Source organism: Narcine bancroftii, chromosome 7 (genome assembly GCF_036971445.1).
Source record: "Narcine bancroftii isolate sNarBan1 chromosome 7, sNarBan1.hap1, whole genome shotgun sequence".
Taxonomy (NCBI): Eukaryota; Metazoa; Chordata; class Chondrichthyes; order Torpediniformes; family Narcinidae; genus Narcine; species Narcine bancroftii.
This window is the reverse complement of record NC_091475.1, coordinates 9,347,528-9,365,640: the sequence shown is the minus strand read 5'-3', so window position 1 is coordinate 9,365,640 and position 18,113 is coordinate 9,347,528. Positions and strand designations below refer to the sequence as shown.

The following is an 18,113-nucleotide window of genomic DNA, read 5'->3' as shown; positions in this document are numbered from 1 at the left end:
CCCCGCCGCGAGCTTCCGAGCATGCGCAGAAGCCGGCGGTCCGGCCCCGCCCCGGCCCCGGCCCCGCCCCCTTCCTCCTCCTCGTCATCTGTTACCAAATCCACAGTCACTCCCGCCATCTTTCAAACAGCAAGGCCCCGCCGCGAGCTTCCGAGCATGCGCAGGAGCCGGCGGCCCGGCCCCCCCCAATTGGCCTCATTCAGGTCCGCTGCCCATGTTTTCAGCTGGAAAGAAGATAATAATCCTTTGAAATTTCCACCTGATGGAATTTGTGATTGTACTGCATCAGATTCCAGATTTATTGTCGAGAGTGCATGCATGAGATTGTTTTCCTGCCAAAAAAAAGGACTAATTGTGCACATGTAAACAAATGAGATGGAAACAGACTGCGCAAGACAGAAAAAAATGCAATCAAGTGTAAAAGAAAGAGTCCTGAAGTTCCTGATTGAGTTTGTTGTTGGAAAGGTAGGTAGCACCTGGTGGGGCGCGTCTTGTGGCACCTGTATCTCTTTCCTGATGGTTGCAGTGAGACAGCGCATGTGCAAAGGCAGCGCTCCCTGGAGATGTTCTCGACGTGCTTTCTTCATGATGCCATTGATGTGTTGGGTCCAAGAAAGATCCTCCAAGATAGTGACCCCCAAAAACTTATATTTGCACCCCCTCTCCACCGCTGATCCCCCAATGACCAATGGATCATATTCTTCTGGTTTTCCCTTCCTGAAGTCAACAATTAGCTCCTTGGTTTTTGGTGACATTGTTGTTGGTGCACCATTCGCCCAAGTTTTCAATCTCTTTCCTGCATGCTGACTCATCACCCCTTTTTATGCCACCCACTTCCGTGGGATTGTCAGCGAATTTGTAGAGGTGTTGCAGTCGTTCAGAGCCCCACATTCGTAGGTGTAATGTGAGTAGACCGGGAGCTAAGAACGCAGCCCTGCTCCGGTGCTGAGGGAGATTGTGGTGGAGATGCTCTTACTAATCTTCACTGATTGTGTTCTGGTGGTGAGAAAATCCAGGATCCAATTACATAGTGGGGTGTTGAGTCTGTGGTGATATGTAATTACACCACTAGGTCACCAAGGGTCATCCTGGTGACCTTGTATATAAAGCAGTCCAGAGCTACAGTCTAGCCTTCCAGGTTTGTCTTGCAGAGAGACAAGTCCTCTTAGTGTACTTATTAGTTTATTAAAGCTGTCTTATACTTGCACTGCTGGTGTGGTTATTGTCAGTACATAGAATGTCGTAGTTTAATGTAGACAGAGTCCCAGGTCTTGAAGTTTGCTGATCAATTTTGAGGGATTATTGGTGTCACATACCGAACTGTAGTCAATAAAGAGTATCCTGATGTATGCATCTTTGCTGACCAGGTGTTCCAGTGCTTTGTGTAGAGGCAGTGTGATAACATCCGCCATAGACCTGTTGCTACGATAAGTGAATCGGAATGGATCCATGTTGCTGCTCAGTCAGGGCTGATATGCTTCAACATCAGCCTTTCAAAACACTTCATCACTGTTGATGTGAGTGCCGCGGCAGAATTACCACTCACTGGTAGTACAAAAAAAAACAGTACACAATGTAAACAAACAAAGAACTATAAACAAACTGTGCAATACAGAGAGAACAAAAAGAAAATCAATAAAATGCACAAGTAAGAGCTTTAAATATTTCTCTCAGTTTGTCATTGAGGAGTCTGATTATGGAGGGATTGCAGCTGTTCCTGAACTTGGTGGTACGAATCGTGCACCTATAACTCTTTCCTGATGGCAGCAGCAGTGAGAACAGAGTGTATAAGGGGCGGTGAGGGTCTTTGATGATTGCTGCTCCTTTCTGATGGCAGTGTTCCCTGCAGATGTGCTCAATAGTGGGGAAGGTTATTCCTGAGATGTCCTAGGCTGTGTCAACTACCTTTTTGAGGGCTTTACGCTCAGGGGTATTGGTGTTTCCATTCCAGACTGTGATGCAGCCATTCAGCACTCTTTCTACCACCTCTCTATAGAAATTTGCCAAGGTTTCTTTTTTTTTAAAATTTTTTATTTTTCACACCATAAATCACAATAGCCATGATATACACTTTTTCTTTTTCACACATTTACAGTGACTTTTTCTCCCCCCCCTCCCTCCTCCCAAGCCACCCCCCCACCCCCCCCCCCCCCCTCATCCATTTTAGGTATACAATCTAGGTTGCATTAATTCAGTCAGACAATGTTGTCATTCAACAAAAATACACCAGAAATTCTACAGAGTCCATTCTTTTCTTTCCTTCTCCTTCCATCAACTTAGGTAATGTTTGTCCCCGGTAGGTTTTCGCTATTGTATTTAATGTAAGGCTCCCATACTTGTTCGAATATTTCAATATTATTTCTTAAACTATATGTTATTTTTTCTAATGGAATACATTTATTCATTTCTATATACCATTGTTGTATTTTCAAATTATCTTCCAATTTCCAGGTTGACATAATACATTTTTTTGCTACGGCTAGGGCTATCTTAACAAATCTTTTTTGTGCATCTTCCAAGTCAATTCCAAATTCTTTATTTTTTATGTTACTTAGGAGAAAGATCTCTGGATTCTTTGGTATATTGTTTTCTGTTATTTTATTTAATATCTGATTGAGATCATCCCAAAATTTTTCTACTCTCTCACATGTCCAGATTGCATGAATTGTTGTTCCCCTTTCTTTTTTACATCGAAAACATCTATCAGATACTGTTGGGTCCCATTTATTTAACTTTTGCGGTGTAATGTATAGTCTGTGTAACCAATTATATTGTATCATACGCAACCTCGTATTTATTGTATTTCTCATCGTTCCAGAACATAATTTCTCCCATGTTTCCTTTTTTATCTTTATATTTAAATCTTGTTCCCATTTTTGTTTAGTTTTACCATTTGTTTCCTCATTCTCCTTTTCTTGCAGTTTAATATACATATTTGTTATAAATCTTTTGATTAACATTGTATCTGTAATCACATATTCAAGGTTACTTCCCTCTGGTAAACTCAAATTGCTTCCTAATTTATCTTTTAAGTAGGATCTCAGTTGGTAATATGCCAGTGCTGTATCTCCAGTTATATTGTACTTATCTCTCATTTGTTCAAAGGATAAGAATCTACTTCCTGAAAAACAATTTTCTATTCTTTTAATCCCTTTTTTTTCCCATTTTCTAAAGGAAAGGTTGCCTATTGTAAAAGGGAGTAGCTTATTTTGCGTCAATATTAGTTTTGGTAATTGATAATTTGTTTTATTTCTTTCTACATGAATCTTCTTCCATATATTGAGGAGATGGTGTAATACTGGAGAAGTTCTATGTTGTACCAATTTTTCGTCCCATTTATATAATATGTGTTCAGGTATCTTTTCCCCTATTTTATCTAATTCTAATCTCGTCCAGTCTGGTTTTTCCCTTGTTTGATAAAAATCTGATAGGTACCTTAATTGTGCGGCTCTATAATAATTTTTGAAGTTTGGCAATTGTAAGCCTCCTTGTTTATACCATTCTGTTAATTTATCTAGTGCTATCCTCGGTTTCCCCCCTCTCCATAAAAATTTCCTTATTATTTTCTTTAACTCTTTGAAGAATTTTTCTGTCAGTTGTATTGGCAATGCCTGAAATAAGTATAGTATCCTTGGAAAAATGTTCATTTTAATACAGTTTATCCTTCCTATCAGTGTTAGTGGTAGCTCTTTCCAATGCTCTAAATCGTCCTGTAATTTTTTCATTAGTGGATTGTAATTGAGTTTATATAATTGGCCTAGAATTTTGTTTATTTGTACACCTAGGTATCTTATTGCCTGCATTTGCCATCTGAATGGGGATTCCTTCTTAAATTTTGAGAAATCCGCATTATTCATAGGCATTGCTTCACTTTTATTTACGTTTATCTTGTATCCCGACACTTCTCCATATTCCTTCAATTTCTTATATAGTTCTTTTATTGATAGTTCTGGTTCTGTTAAGTACACTATCACATCATCCGCAAATAGACTGATTTTATATTCCCTGTCTTTTATTTTTATTCCTTTTATATTATTATCTATTCTTATCGATTCTGCTAGTGGTTCTATAGCTAGCGCAAACAATAATGGTGATAGTGGGCATCCCTGCCGCGTTGACCTGCTTAAGTTAAATTGCTTTGATACATGTCCATTTACTGTCACTTTCGCTAACGGTCCCTTATATAATGCTTTAATCCAATTAATATACTTCTCCGGTAAACTGAATTTTTGCAATACTTTGAACAAGTAATTCCATTCTACTCTGTCGAAGGCCTTCTCTGCGTCTAAAGCAACTGCTACTGCAGGTGCTTTATTTCCTTCTACTGCATGAATTAAGTTAATAAATTTACAAATATTGTCTGTTGTGCGTCTTTTTTTGATAAATCCAGTTTGGTCTAAATTTACCATTTTCGGTACCTGTTCTGCTAATCTGTTTGCTAATAGTTTAGCTATTATCTTATAATCTGTGTTTAGCAGAGATATTGGTCTATATGACGCTGGTGAGAGTGGATCTTTCCCTTGTTTTAGTATCACTGTAATTATTGCTGTTTTACATGAATCTGGTAAGTTTTGTGTCTCATCAATCTGGTTGATTACATCCAGGAGGGGCGGTATTAATAGATCTTTAAATGTTTTGTAGAATTCTATTGGGAGTCCATCCTCTCCTGGTGTCTTATTATTTGGTAATTTTTTTATTATCTCTTGTATTTCTACTGCTCCAAATGGTTCTGTTAATTTATTTTGTTCCTCTATTTGTAGTTTTGGTAGTTCAATTTTAGTCAAAAATTCATCTATTTTCCCTTCTTTCCCTTCGTTTTCAGTTCGGTATAATTGTTCATAGAATTCTCTGAAGTTTTCCTTAATTTCTTTTGGATTATATGTAATTTGTTTGTCTTTTCTCCTTGTTGCCAATACCATTTTCTTAGTTTGCTCTGTCTTAAGCTGCCATGCTAAGATTTAGTGTGTTTTTTCACCTAGTTCATAATATTTCTGTTTTGTCTTCATTATATTCTTCTCCACCTTATATGTTTGTAATGTTTCATATTTTTTTATCCGCCAATTCTCTTCTTTTGGTTGTATCTTCCTTTATTGCTAATTTTTTTTCTATGTTTACTATTTCCCTTTCCAACTGCTCTGTTTCCTGATTATAGTCCTTCTTCATCTTGGTTGCATAACTTATTATTTGTCCTCTAATGAATGCTTTCATTGCGTCCCATAGTATAAACTTATCTTCCACTGATTCTGTATTTACTTCAAAGTACATTTTTAATTGTTTTTCAATAAATTCTCTAAAATCCTGTCTTTTAAGTAGCATGGGGTTTAATCTCCATCTATACATTCTTGGAGGGATGTCCTCTAGCTTTACTGTCAGTATTAAGGGTGAATGGTCCGATAGCATTCTCGCTTTATATTCTGTTTTTCTTACTCTATCCTGCATACTAGCTGATAACAAAAATAGGTCTATTCTTGAGTATGTTTTATGTCTAGTCGAGTAGTATGAGTATTCCTTTTCTTTTGGGTTTTGTTTCCTCCATATGTCCACAAGTTTCATTTCTTGCATTGATTTAATTATAAATTTGGTTACTTTGTTCTTCCTGTTAATTTTTTTCCCCGTTTTATCCATATTTGGATCCAAATTCAGATTGAAATCCCCTCCTATTAGTATGTTCCCTTGCGTATTAGCTACCTTCAAAAAGATATCTTGCATAAACTTTTGATCTTCTTCGTTAGGTGAATATATATTAAGTAGATTCCAAAGCTCCGAATATATCTGACATTTTATCATAACATATCTCCCTGCTGGATCTATTATTTCCTCTTCTATTTTAAATGGCACATTTTTGCTAATTAATATAGCCACTCCTCTTGCTTTTGAATTATACGATGCTGCTGTTACATGTCCTACCCAATCTCTCTTTAATTTCTTGTGCTCCAATTCAGTTAAGTGAAATTTGCCAAGGTTTCTGATGTCATACCAAACCCCCGCAAACTCTTGAGGAAACAGAGGTGTTTTCTTCACAACATCATTGGTGTGTTGGGTCCAGGAAAGATCCTCAGATATAGTAACTCCCAAGAGTGCTCACACTCTCCATCTCCCAAACCCCATTGATCACTGGATTTAGGCAGGTTACCACTCTCTTCTTGGGCACTGGTACAATAGATGCCTGTTTGAAATGGGAGAGTACCATGCCCTGATGAAGATATTTGTGAATGTATTGGCAAGTTGCACAGCACAAATTTTAAATACTCGGCCAGCATATGCCTCTTCTCTCACATTCACCTACCCCTCCCCCCCCATAATTGAGTAGGTGAGTGTCAGGGTATCTGAAACTCAAGGGCATAGATTTAAAGTGACGGGAAAAAGATTTAATATAGACTTGAGTGACACCTTTTTCATATAGACGGTAACAGAAAAATGGAAGAAGTTGCCATTGGGAGTGGTAGAGGTGGATGTAATTACAATTTTTATTTTTAAATTAGATGTACAGCACAGTAACAGACCATTCCAAACCATGCCCAAATACAGCAATTAACTTACTACCTCAGTTTGTTTTGAAGGGTGGGAGGAAACCAGAGCACCCAGGAAAATGAAGTCCAAACTCTTTACAAACAGCGCCAGATTCGAATCAGGTTCACTGGCCCATTAATAGCATTGCGCTAATTGTTACACTAACTATGTAAATGTGTAGTGTTTAGAACACATGTAGATTGGTATGTTGGTAGGAAGGGTTTAGAGGGATATGGTCTGAATACAGGCATATTGGACTAGCTTAGGCAAATAACGGTCAGCATGGAGAAAAAAAGGCTAAAGAGTCCGTTTCCATGCTGTGTCTATGAATCCATGTCTATGATTTTTGATGATTTAGAATATCTGGTTGTTCCAGTTTTTCCCCAGTTATGTCATTTAATGTATTAAACACCATGCTAGTAAAAACAATATAATGTGGATGCAGTGTAATCCTTAATTACACTGGACAACAATTTTTTTCTCAAAAGGTTTGCTTCCTGAAAATGTTGGGTATTATGATAGACAACTTCAAGTCGAACACAAAGATAATTTCAGATTTTCTGTGGGAAGTTGGAGGAACATTAAATGAACTTTTATTGAATTGAGCATCATAATGTTGACTCATTTCGTTAGTTTGACTGACCTAAAAATGTACAGTTAGCTTCGTTGGTTAGTGCAACACTGTTGCAGCATCAGTGATCAGGACTGGGGTTTGAATCCTGCACTGTCTGTAAGGAGTTTGTACATTCTCCCCTTGTCTGTGTAGGTTTCCTCTAGGTGCTCTGGTTTCCTCCCACCCACCAAAAATGTACTGGGGTTATAGGTCAATTGAGTGTAACTGGGTGGCACAGGCTTGTGGGTCGAGAGGGCCCGTTACTGTGCTGTATGTCTATCTTAACTAGTGCAGTCATGGTGTGTCATTAAATCTTAAGCATATACTTGGCACAAATGTAACAGAATGTATCACAGCTGTTGCGACATTGATGAGACATTTCTGCTGAATTGAATCTTCCTGAAGACAATTAATGCTCTTGTTCAGTACACTTACTATGCTATTGCGTGAAGAACATGTGCATCAATATGTGTTCAATCTATATCAATGTAATGCACAGCATCTGTATAGGAGCTGCTTTTATGGCCTGTCGGTGCATCTATCCTGACTAAGCATGTTCAGGCCTATGACAACATTTGCATAGCTCCTGCACTGAGTGCATGCCCAGGCAGGCTTGGACTGACCAAAACAGCTTGCTGTGGGAGCGATATACTAGTAGACTTAAAATCTGACAGGAAATCAGATAAATAGGTTATATCTAAAAAACAGTACATGATGGAAAAATTTCAAGGTGATTTTCATGATCAGCTGCCCAAAAGCCATAACAATACACCCAAAAGTGTCCAGGAACCAAAATCTTTGTTGTCTAGTGTTATGCTTACTATATATATGTTTATATATTGTCTTTGGCTTGGCTTCGCGGACGAAGATTTATGGAGGGTGTAAAAAGTCCACGTCAGCTGCAGGCTCGTTTGTGGCTGACAAGTCCGATGCGGGACAGGCAGACACGGTTGCAGCGGTTGCAGGGGAAAATTGGTTGGTTGGGGTTGGGTGTTGGGTTTTTCCTCCTTTGCCTTTTGTCAGTGAGGTGGGCTCTGCGGTCTTCTTCAAAGGAGGTTGCTGCCCGCCAAACTGTGAGGCGCCAAGATGCACGGTTTGAGGCGTTATCAGCCCACTGGCGGTGGTCAATGTGGGAGGCACCGAGATTTCTTTAGGCAGTCCTTGTACCTTTTCTTTGGTGCACCTCTGTCACGGTGGCCAGTGGAGAGCTCGCCATATAACACGATCTTGGGAAGGCGATGGTCCTCCATTCTGGAGACGTGACCCATCCAGCGCAGCTGGATCTTCAGCAGCGTGGACTCGATGCTGAACATCGAGTTATATATTGTACTGCTTAGAAATAGACCATTTGACACAAATGACTACCATGCTTATCTATAATCCCAGATGTTTACACGCTGTCTTTACATCTATTAAAAAAAGGATCATTTGGATTGTCATGGAATGAATGGGTGTCAACATCTCCGAGGATCTGTTCTGGACCTTCCATGTCGAAAGCTCGCCAGCAGCTATACTTTGTGAGGAGTTCGAAGAGTTTCGATATGTGACTGAAGATTCTCGAAAACGTCTACAGGTGACCTGTAGAGAACATTCTGGCTGGTTGTGTCACTGTCTGATATGTAGGTGCCAATGCTTGGGACAAGAAAAATCTTCAGAGGGTTGTTAACTTGGCCTGCAACATCACAGGCACCTGACCACTCCACTGAGGACATCGACAAGAGGAGGTGTCTTAAAAAAGCAGCCTCTATCCTCAAGGTCCCCCACCACCCAGGCCATGCCGTCTTCATTCTGCTACCATTGGGAAAAAGGTATGGGAGCCTAAAGATGAGCACTCAGTGGCACAAGGACAGCTTCTCTTCTGCTGCCATCAAATTCCTGAATAATCAATGAACTAAAGGCACTGCCTTACTTTTCGTGCACTATTTTTAAAAAAAATTATTGTTGTTAGGTGGTTTATATGAATGCTTGCACTATTAATGCTCCTGTGACTTGTTCATACAATAAATTCTGATCCTGATTTTTTGTACACAAGGTTCTCCAAGTATAGTTTTCCCACTGAAAAGCATAGCAGTTATGTGCACTTAGTATTTTCTCAAACATCTGTTGCAGTAATTTTGATAGTTTGACCTATTATGGAGTTTGTTTAAGAACAACATATTTTAAGAAGACATCATAATTTTCAGTCTTTCTTCTTGTGTGTGCACACATTCAGCTTGTAAATTTCTTGAATGTTTTACCATTCTCGCTTGGTTCCTCACCTAGCCCAGCAATGAAAAAGTCCCACGAGAAAAGTTAATCGTTGAACCAGCTGGAATGGGGAGAGCTGGATGGTTATCGGTGCAGTGAACAACAGAAAAGATTATACTTAAGTTCGTTCAATAGCTCAGTTGGATAAAAAGATTTGTTTTGCTTGTTTTTTAGTTATACTTCTAATATAATATTGTTACGAGATTGATGTGCAGTGTTAACAGAAAGAGTTGTTACCAGAGGCTGCACAATTAATAAGCAAAATTGTTAAGGATTTTAAGTTCATTAATAGAATTGTCATTAAATTATAAGACCATAAGATAGGAGGAGAAGTAAGCCATTTAGCCCATTGAGTCCTCTCTGCCATTCCATTATGAGCTAATCCATTCTCTCACTCAGCCCCATTCCCCTGTTTTATCTTCATAATCTTTGATTCCCTGACTATTCAGTTACCTATCATTTTCTGCCTTAAATACACCCAATGACTTGGCCTTCACAGCCACCCTGTTAGGAGATTCCAGAGGTTCACCACTCTCTGGCTGAAGAAATTCCCTTGCATCTGTTTTAAATGGATGCCCTTCAAACCTGAAATTATGCCCTCTTGTCCTAGAGTCCCCTACCATGGGAAAGAACTTTGCCACATCTAATCTGTCCAGGCCTTTCAACATTCAAAATGCTTTTATGAGGTGCCCCCTCATTCTTCTGAACTCCAAGGAGTGTAGTCCAAGAGCTTTCAAACATGCCTCATGTGCTAATCCTTTCATTCCAGGAATCCTTCTTGTGAATCTTCTCTGAATCCTCTCCAAATTAACAGCACATCCTTTCTTAATTAAGGAGCCCAAAACTGTACACCATCCTCCAAGTGAGGCATCACCAATGACTTACGAAGCTTCAACATCAGATCCTTGCTCTTGTATCCTGTTTTTCTTGATATGAATGCCAATATTGCATTTGCCTTCTGCAAAGCAAAATAGGTATTTAATAAAGGAAGTAAATCTTACTTAGTTTTATGAAGATGGGCTGTGACATATGTCAAAGCTGGTAGTCAAAACTCTAACACAAGACTTACTATGGAAATCTGAATACTTATTCATGATTGATTATCCTAGTATGCTGCACAGTTAATTCAGTGTGGGTGGGGGTGACCACATAGTTTATTTTAAAGAAGAGTAGATATTGAAATACTTTTTCTGGTTATTATCACGTTACGGCTTATTGAACTTTGTCGCGTGCAAAGTGACTGTTGTACATGACTTCAGTAACTGGAAGAACTACTAGCTGAACAACTTTGGGTTATGCATTTCTGTCTTCCCATGCACACTGAAGTTTGTCTTCAATCTGAGAGCACAGAAGTGTGCAATATACACCTTAAATCTCCCCTGCAATTCAATTAGAATAGATTTGCTAATACTTACAACCATCAGAATCATCACCTCGCTTCCACAAGATGCAGAAACTGATTCTATTCAATGATATCAGGAGACCTTTCCATGTCCATTTTTCTGGAAGGTAGCAGTTTTTTGTTTAAATATCTGTAATCTCATTTGTCTTTCTGCACTTGTATGCCTTTTAGTACACCTAAGGTTACATTAGGTTTACATTTTTCTTGCAGAGAAATATCTGTACATTTTTGAAATATGGTTTAGCCATTAAAGTTACTTGGAAGAAGTATCTTAGTAATAGATAAAACCGTGGTGATGTTTAGCCAACCATGTGTAATGGAGGATTTAGACCATGTTTTTGCTTATGCAAGGCTGAGTATCAGTAACCTACTTTGAGAATAATATAAGAATCAGCAGACATAATCTAATTTACACCATGAAGCCCAGAGATGCAGTAGTCTTTTGTTGGTTGCACACTGTCAGGAGACCTTGGAGATAAGTAAACCATGGGCAATGAGTAAACAATTTTTGGGTAATATAACCCATGGTCCCGCTGCTGAAGTTTCAGACTCTCTGAGGGGTGGAAACGTCTCTCAGCAAGAAGAAGAACTTCTAGAGTCCAACCAACGCCCCGGTCGGGGGAGGTGGAGAAGCTGCTACCGGCGCCCCAACAACCTACAACAAGTGTGCGGTCATTGCCTCGCTTCAGCAGTTGGGACCAGTCCAGGCGTTGATAAGTATAATTGGGAAGGGCTTGCATATTGTAGTTTGAAATCAGCTTTAGATTTAGTAATAAAGATTTGTATAAACTGAAGTGTTCTCGGTGTGTGTGTCTGTTTTCTTTTGGTAGCTCAAACACTGTGACCCATCTAAAACGAACAAAGTGAGAGGTACAAGTTTACCAGGACACCATGTTGGACTGCGGGGGAATTGAGAGTGGCATTTAAGTGGTTTTACCATGAAATGTATAGTTTATCCACTGTTTCCATTAATTTGAACTCCTGGGTGTTCCTGATGATTAATGATTATGAGTTTATTGCCATAGACATTTTACAAGGTCTATGTACATAGAATTTTGCTTAAAAATCTACAATGGTATACTTAATTAAATTAAAAAGAGAAAATAAATGCAAAAGACAAATCGATAATAAATATTCAGTTATCCTCGTGCAAAAAGAGTTTGCAATAATGTGGACAGTTTTTGTAGATTCAGAGCATTCCAACGATTAGTCTAATAAGGGAAGGTTCAAGAGTCTGATAGCTGTTGCAAACTGTTCTTGAATCTTGAGGTACTGGTCTTCAGATTTCTGTACCTTCAGCCCAAAGGTGGCAGTGACCAGAGTGATGAGAGTCCTTGATAGTGTTGGCTGTCTTCTTACATATATGTATTCAATGGATGGGAGGTCATCATCTGTGATGGACATAGTTAGGTTTACTACCCTCTGCAGCCTTCTGCTTCCTGGGCATTTGAATCCCCAAACCAGGTTGTGATATATACTTTCCACAGTGCACCTATGGAAGTTTGTGGAGTATTCCGTCACATCTCCTATCTCCTCAGGCTCTTTAGAACCATAATCAGGGGTCAAACAATTAAATTGGTTGTGAAACTCAAAAGTCTGCAGATGCTGTGATTGCAGTAAAAACACACGGGGTTGTGAGAGATGAGAAAAACTGATATTGCAATATGAACATGAAGAAAATAAAATTGGTACATAAGTAAATGAATGAAGCCAGTAGAAACAACATGAGACATGGATATTAGAAGGTAGGAAGCTGACATTGTGTGAGTAAGATAAGAATCTCCTAGCCTTCAGACGGAATCAGCAAGTTCACTAAATGAAGGAGATAAGGACAAACAATTGATGATAGAAGTAGAGTTAGTCTGAACGAGATAAGGGTCTCCAAGCCCCAGATAGAATTAGCAAGGCTTGCATAAATAATTAGAAAACCTTAGACAGTATTAGCCAGTTCTACATATATAATTAGTAAGCCTTACACAGATTTATCAAGTTATGTATTTTCTTTGGCTTGGCTTCGCGGACGAAGATTTATGGAGGGGGTAAAATTAAACTAGTAAACCCTAGACAGGATTAGCGAACTCTGCATATGAAGAGACTGTAGCTCTGAGAGGTGTGAATGGGAACAAGGGCAAGGTTGTGAATAAGGACAATGAGGATAATGACATGAGAAGACACCCACAGGATACCCCCTGGTCCTCCAAGTGCACGAAACAGCAGGTAGGCAAGCAGGATTGCCTCATGCCAAACCTCTCCAGCAGGAGGCAGAAGAATGTAAGGGGGGGGGGGGGGTTATTCCTATACTGAGATAAACTATAAAAGTTGGGTGAGCCCCAGTGTATGTGTGTATTCCCAGGGTAAGGGGAAGCACCCAACTTTGCATTGTTGTATAATAAATGTTCTTTGTTCTCAATTTTTGTCTGAGCAATTTCTTTAAAGGTAATTCGGTTTCTAACAGGGTGGAGGAACTCAACCAGTCTTACAGTGTCCATAAGGAATTCCTTGAAGAAGGGCTCAGGAGTCAGGCCTGAAATGTCAGTAGTATATCTTTTCCTCCTATGGGCGCGACAAGACTGGCTGAGTTTCTCCAGCATTTCTGAGTGTGTTTTACCGAACAGAACGTCGGTTATCTTTATCTTTGCTGCACGACTTTCTCCAGAAGTTTTGGGTAAACTTCTTGGTCTCCGCCGGTCGTGATCGACTCTGGGGATTGCGCCTCTGAGAGTCACTGGTCGACTGTGGCTATGGAGGCCGATCCTGGAATGAATGGCAGGCTCTACAAATGTAGGGCATCGTTGACTTGTTGTCTTGCTGTGCCCTTCGCTCCTCAAACTAACTCAAGATCACTCTCTTGCTTTGTTCTTAGGTGCTCTCCCCCCCACCCCCGCACCCCAAAAGTATCTCACCATTTGCTACTGTGAACTGTATACAAGAGGCATAATCAGGTGCCCAGATTACCACAGCAAGTGGCACATGGTCTTCGACTTGAAACGTCAACTCTGTTTCCCAAGCACAGGCTTTGCTTTGACTTGGGGTGGGCATCTGATTTCGTTTCAGATTTCCTCGAATCGAGAGTTTTCTGTTATGTTTGCCAGCAGAGGGGGGTCGTTTCCCACCTGACACAATGAGAGAGACGGCAGGACTGAGATTTTGTCGACTTCGCTAGCGCGAATGAGAAGCGCAGGGGCAGCGGCTGAGCGAGGAAGGGGGGGACTGACTCCTCTCTCTCCGCGTGTTCGACTGGTTTGTTGTGCGTGAACCAGGATGGCCCAGGTTGAAGATTTTGCCGCTTTCGGAAACTCTTCGGTCAGCGACGGACCGATTTACGAGTACGATTACGAATATTACGAATTCGATATTTCATTTGACGGACTCAAAGCGAACAAGTGTGAGTATTTCCATAATTAGCAGGATTTTTTGGTATCCAAAGGAACTTGAGACTTTGAGTGTTTCAGTCTTTAACTGGCTGATCGCCCTTCTAATTACGAGTTACAAACTAACGTTCTCGAGGTTAACCTTTCGTGTTTTAGTCATTTGATTTTCAAACTGAAATGAGATTCTCCGCTTTGCGTAAACTGGTAGATTACGGATGGTGAAAATCACGGATCACCTTGTCGCCTTTACCCTGTCACCTTTACCTTGTCGCCTTTACCCTGTCACCTTTACCTTATCGCCTTTACCTTGTCGCCTTACTTTGTCGCCTTTACCTTGTCGCCTTACTTTGTCGCCTTACTTTGTCGCCTTTACCTTATCACCTTTACCTTGTCGCCTTTACCTTGTCGCCTTTACCTTGTCCCCTTTACCTTGTCCCCTTTACCTTGTCGCCTTTACCTTGTCGCCTTTACCTTGTCGCCTTTACCTTGTCGCCTTTACCTTGTCGCCTTACTTTGTCGCCTTTACCTTGTCGCCTTTACCTTGTCGCCTTTACCTTGTCGCCTTTACCTTGTCGCCTTACTTTGTCGCCTTTACCTTGTCGCCTTTACCTTGTCGCCTTACTTTGTCGCCTTTACCTTGTCGCTGTTGGACTCTGGCTTTAACTTACTCTTAATTTAGTCTATGTGTAGTCTGAGTCCAGCGCGTTCTTTGAATGAAGTGATAGGAGAAGGTATTCGGTTCAACAGTCAATTTATTACACAGCACAAGAATAAAACTTAACAGAGCTCTGGGTCAGTCTGTTAGTTCATAGGTCACCTGCCAGTGAGCTACTCCCCGAGACTGACTCCTATTGTCCAGTTGGCACAGTTTATATAGGTCAATCTTATCACACAGAACAAAAGTTGTTTTCCCTGCTAGATCTTTTTGCATAAGGGTTATCACAAGTCATCTCCTGTTTTGCAGATTTCTGGGGTGTAGCATTCCCATGTTAATCCTCCAGGCCAGACTATCCTGTTGTTTAGATCTGAAATTAATTCATCCCCAGATATTTCTAATCACCATTCGGTCCCTGTCTGGCCAATTTCTGCTGTTCTCTTTAACACCTCCTCGTGCCTTAATCTTCCTCCTAGACTGGTTTTCCATTCCCTTTGATTCTTGCGGGCCATTCTTTGTTCTGATCTGGCCTGTGTCTCCTGTGCTATTTCCCACCTCCTTCAGTTAAGCATTCCTCCTAAATCGTTTTATGCATATCCTCTCCCTGTATCTTGGGAGCAGCCAATTTTGTTCAGCCAACTTTGCTCCATGCTGTGACAGCCACTTAGCCACATTCCTCTTTCCCTGACTCATGCAGTCCAAATAAACTTATTGATTAATCATTTATTTCATACTGTTTTAACCCCTAGATTCCAACAGTCCCCCTTTTGGTCTCATGAAAATGAGACCAACCACCAGTTAACTTATTAGATAGAGAAATCCGGGTTACATGCTAGGGTTGGCATTTCTGATCCCTTGTAATCATTACACTCTTGAGAGGGCAGTAGGGACAAATACATGCCTTGGGGTCTGGGGATGTCTCTCTGTGACAGCGCTCGTTGAATGAGGCACTGGAGGCAGGGAAGGATGCATGGGATCAGAATCAACGCCAAAACCACAAATCCAGCAACTAGCACTATAGTATGTATCCATCCCCAGTCTCCAGAGAACAAATTTCCCAGCCATGCGCTGCCCAAGGGTCGCCAGGTCTGAACCGGGACGTGAGCTAATTTGCGAATACCTGAAGAAATCTCCTTTACTGCTTGCCCATTGTCATTGATTTTTAAACAACAATAGATTCTACCATCAACAGTCCCCGGAGTCCAATATGTTCTTTAAAGGGACCCGTTCAGAAAGTTCTTAGTCCGTAGTTGCTCACAGGTTCTCAGTCGCCGCCGTACGAATCTGTTCCAGTGTCCGTGCTGGTGGGTCCGTGGCTGCACACTGACTCCAATGATACCACGTCTCGCCTTTTCCCTGTAGTCAAACCGCGTGGGACGTCCTCTCCACCCCTCGGTAGGGTCCTGTCCACCTGGGCTCCGACCACTTTCTCTTGATGACCTTTAGCAGAATCCACTCCGCGACTGAAGGTATCGGTGTTTCCCCTTCTCTGTTGGGACTTGTGACCTGTTGTGAAAAATCTGACACCAGAGCCGTTAGTTTATCATAATACAGCTTGCATCCCATTGAACTTACCTCATTCTTCGTAGTCTGACTTCTGGCTCCCGGTCCCGGGAACTGGTGCCCTGTTCGTAGTTCATATGGAGTGAATCCTGTCACAGAACTTACCGAACTCCTTATTGACATTAATGCCAGAGGCAACGCATCCACCCAATTTAGTTTGGTCCGTGCCTGTACTTTCCCGATCTTACCTTTTATTGTTTGGTTCATCCTCTCCACTATTTTCTGCCATGTTAATGCCTTCATGGGTAAACGTAACATTTGGAGCATTCAGGATCTTTTCTAGTCTCGTCTGCTTTAACGAAGTCATTGTAAATGCTGTGGAGCTCACAAATGCTACAATACTATGTGTTGTTAATACTGTCAGGCCATGTCCCATTACTATGTGTGCCACCTTTTGTAGAATCTTTGCTACTCCTGCTGCATGTCTTGTACATGGTGGGTGTCTGTCTTCCGTTGGGTCTAGTGTGATACTCCCATACATGAGCACACATCTTCCACCCCCTTTTTTTCTGAAAAAGAACACCATCAATTGTGTGTGCTTTTTCAGAAACATCCAAAAAGAAAGGTAGTTTATAATTTGGAATCGCCAAATCTGTAGCTGTTGTAAGAGCTTGCTTCAATAGAATAAAACTCATCTCAGCCTGTGCAGTCCAATCCAGTGTAGCTCCCAGATTTCTCATCCCCTGCTCATTCACCAAAGTTCGCAGTGGATGTGTCAACTCACCATACGATGGGATAAACTGCCTACTATAACCTGACAAACCCAAAAACAAAAGCATCTCCTTTACTGTCTTTGGTTTTGGATGATGTAGTATTGCATCTGCCAAATAGGGGTGTAATCTGACAGTTCGAAGGTTATGGGATCAACCTGCTGACAAAAACCCACATCTGCTGGTCCCACTGACCACAGGTTCTCAGGGAGAGAGTCTAGCATAGGGGCTGAGTCGGGGTGATCCATCTTCTCTCTACCATGAAAGCGTTCAATCTGTCTATGCTCAAGGAGGACTTGATCATGTGTCGGAGACAAAATTCTGTATGCCTGACCAGATGAGGAGAACTGCACTGTCGGTATTTGGGTGTCAGACCAGTCCCTTAGGGACTTCAAGTTCCGACACATCGGTCCCAAATCTTTTGCCTGATGAGTAGTGCCAATTGCAAGGGTGACATGAGGAATGGCCTCACCTGCCATCTCATACCATTCCAGCTGTTCAGATGTCAGTGCCACCGCAGCGGCCACTCCCTCCTTTCCTATCACTATGTAGTCCGAATTAATTTCCCATTGCCTGCCCTCTACCTCTTCATAAAAGGCATGCTGATACATTTCATCCCCATCCCTATCGTAAAAGAGGGTCATATGGGGAGGGTCCGAGGGAGGGGTATACGGGTGTAACGTCTGGATCCACGGCTTCCATTGATTATAAAGCTTTAGCAGCCCTCCCTTCTGTGGGTCCTCAGGTTGCAGCAGCCCCCAGTAAATGTCAGCCCATTGTCCCTCAGACACGGATCCTCCAGCTGCTGCCAACAACATTTGAGAACCGGAATGAAGTGTAGTTACTGAACAGTTCATGGAAAATCCATTTGGAAAGGTGACCTCTATTCCGTCGGGTCCACAAAGGATGGATGCTCCGCACTTGAACAAGTCTCTGCCCAAAAGATTGGTAGGGCACCTGGCTGACAAAATGTACTGATGTGTAAAAGTCTGTCCTGCCACAGAAGTGACTAGTGGTGTAGAAAACGGCAGATTTTCTGGTG

At 41.2% G+C, this 18,113-nt stretch overlaps 1 protein-coding gene across 2 annotated transcripts in view; it reads left to right on the top strand.

The window, feature by feature from the left end:
* Positions 1 to 115: 115 nt before the first annotated feature.
* The window catches only part of LOC138739765 (melanocortin-2 receptor accessory protein-like), a 45,475-nt gene continuing 27,477 nt past the window's right edge, over positions 116 to 18,113 (top strand). The window contains exon 1 of one of the 2 annotated variants that reach the window (XR_011342403.1): positions 116 to 465. Coding sequence is in view for 1 of the 2 variants with exons in the window: in XM_069892344.1 (XP_069748445.1) it covers positions 14,034 to 14,157 (124 nt within the window). In the remaining variant the exon portion in view is untranslated. Of the gene's footprint in view, positions 466 to 13,950; positions 14,158 to 18,113 lie in introns of those variants that run through there. The other variant, XM_069892344.1, reaches the window with a different exon arrangement.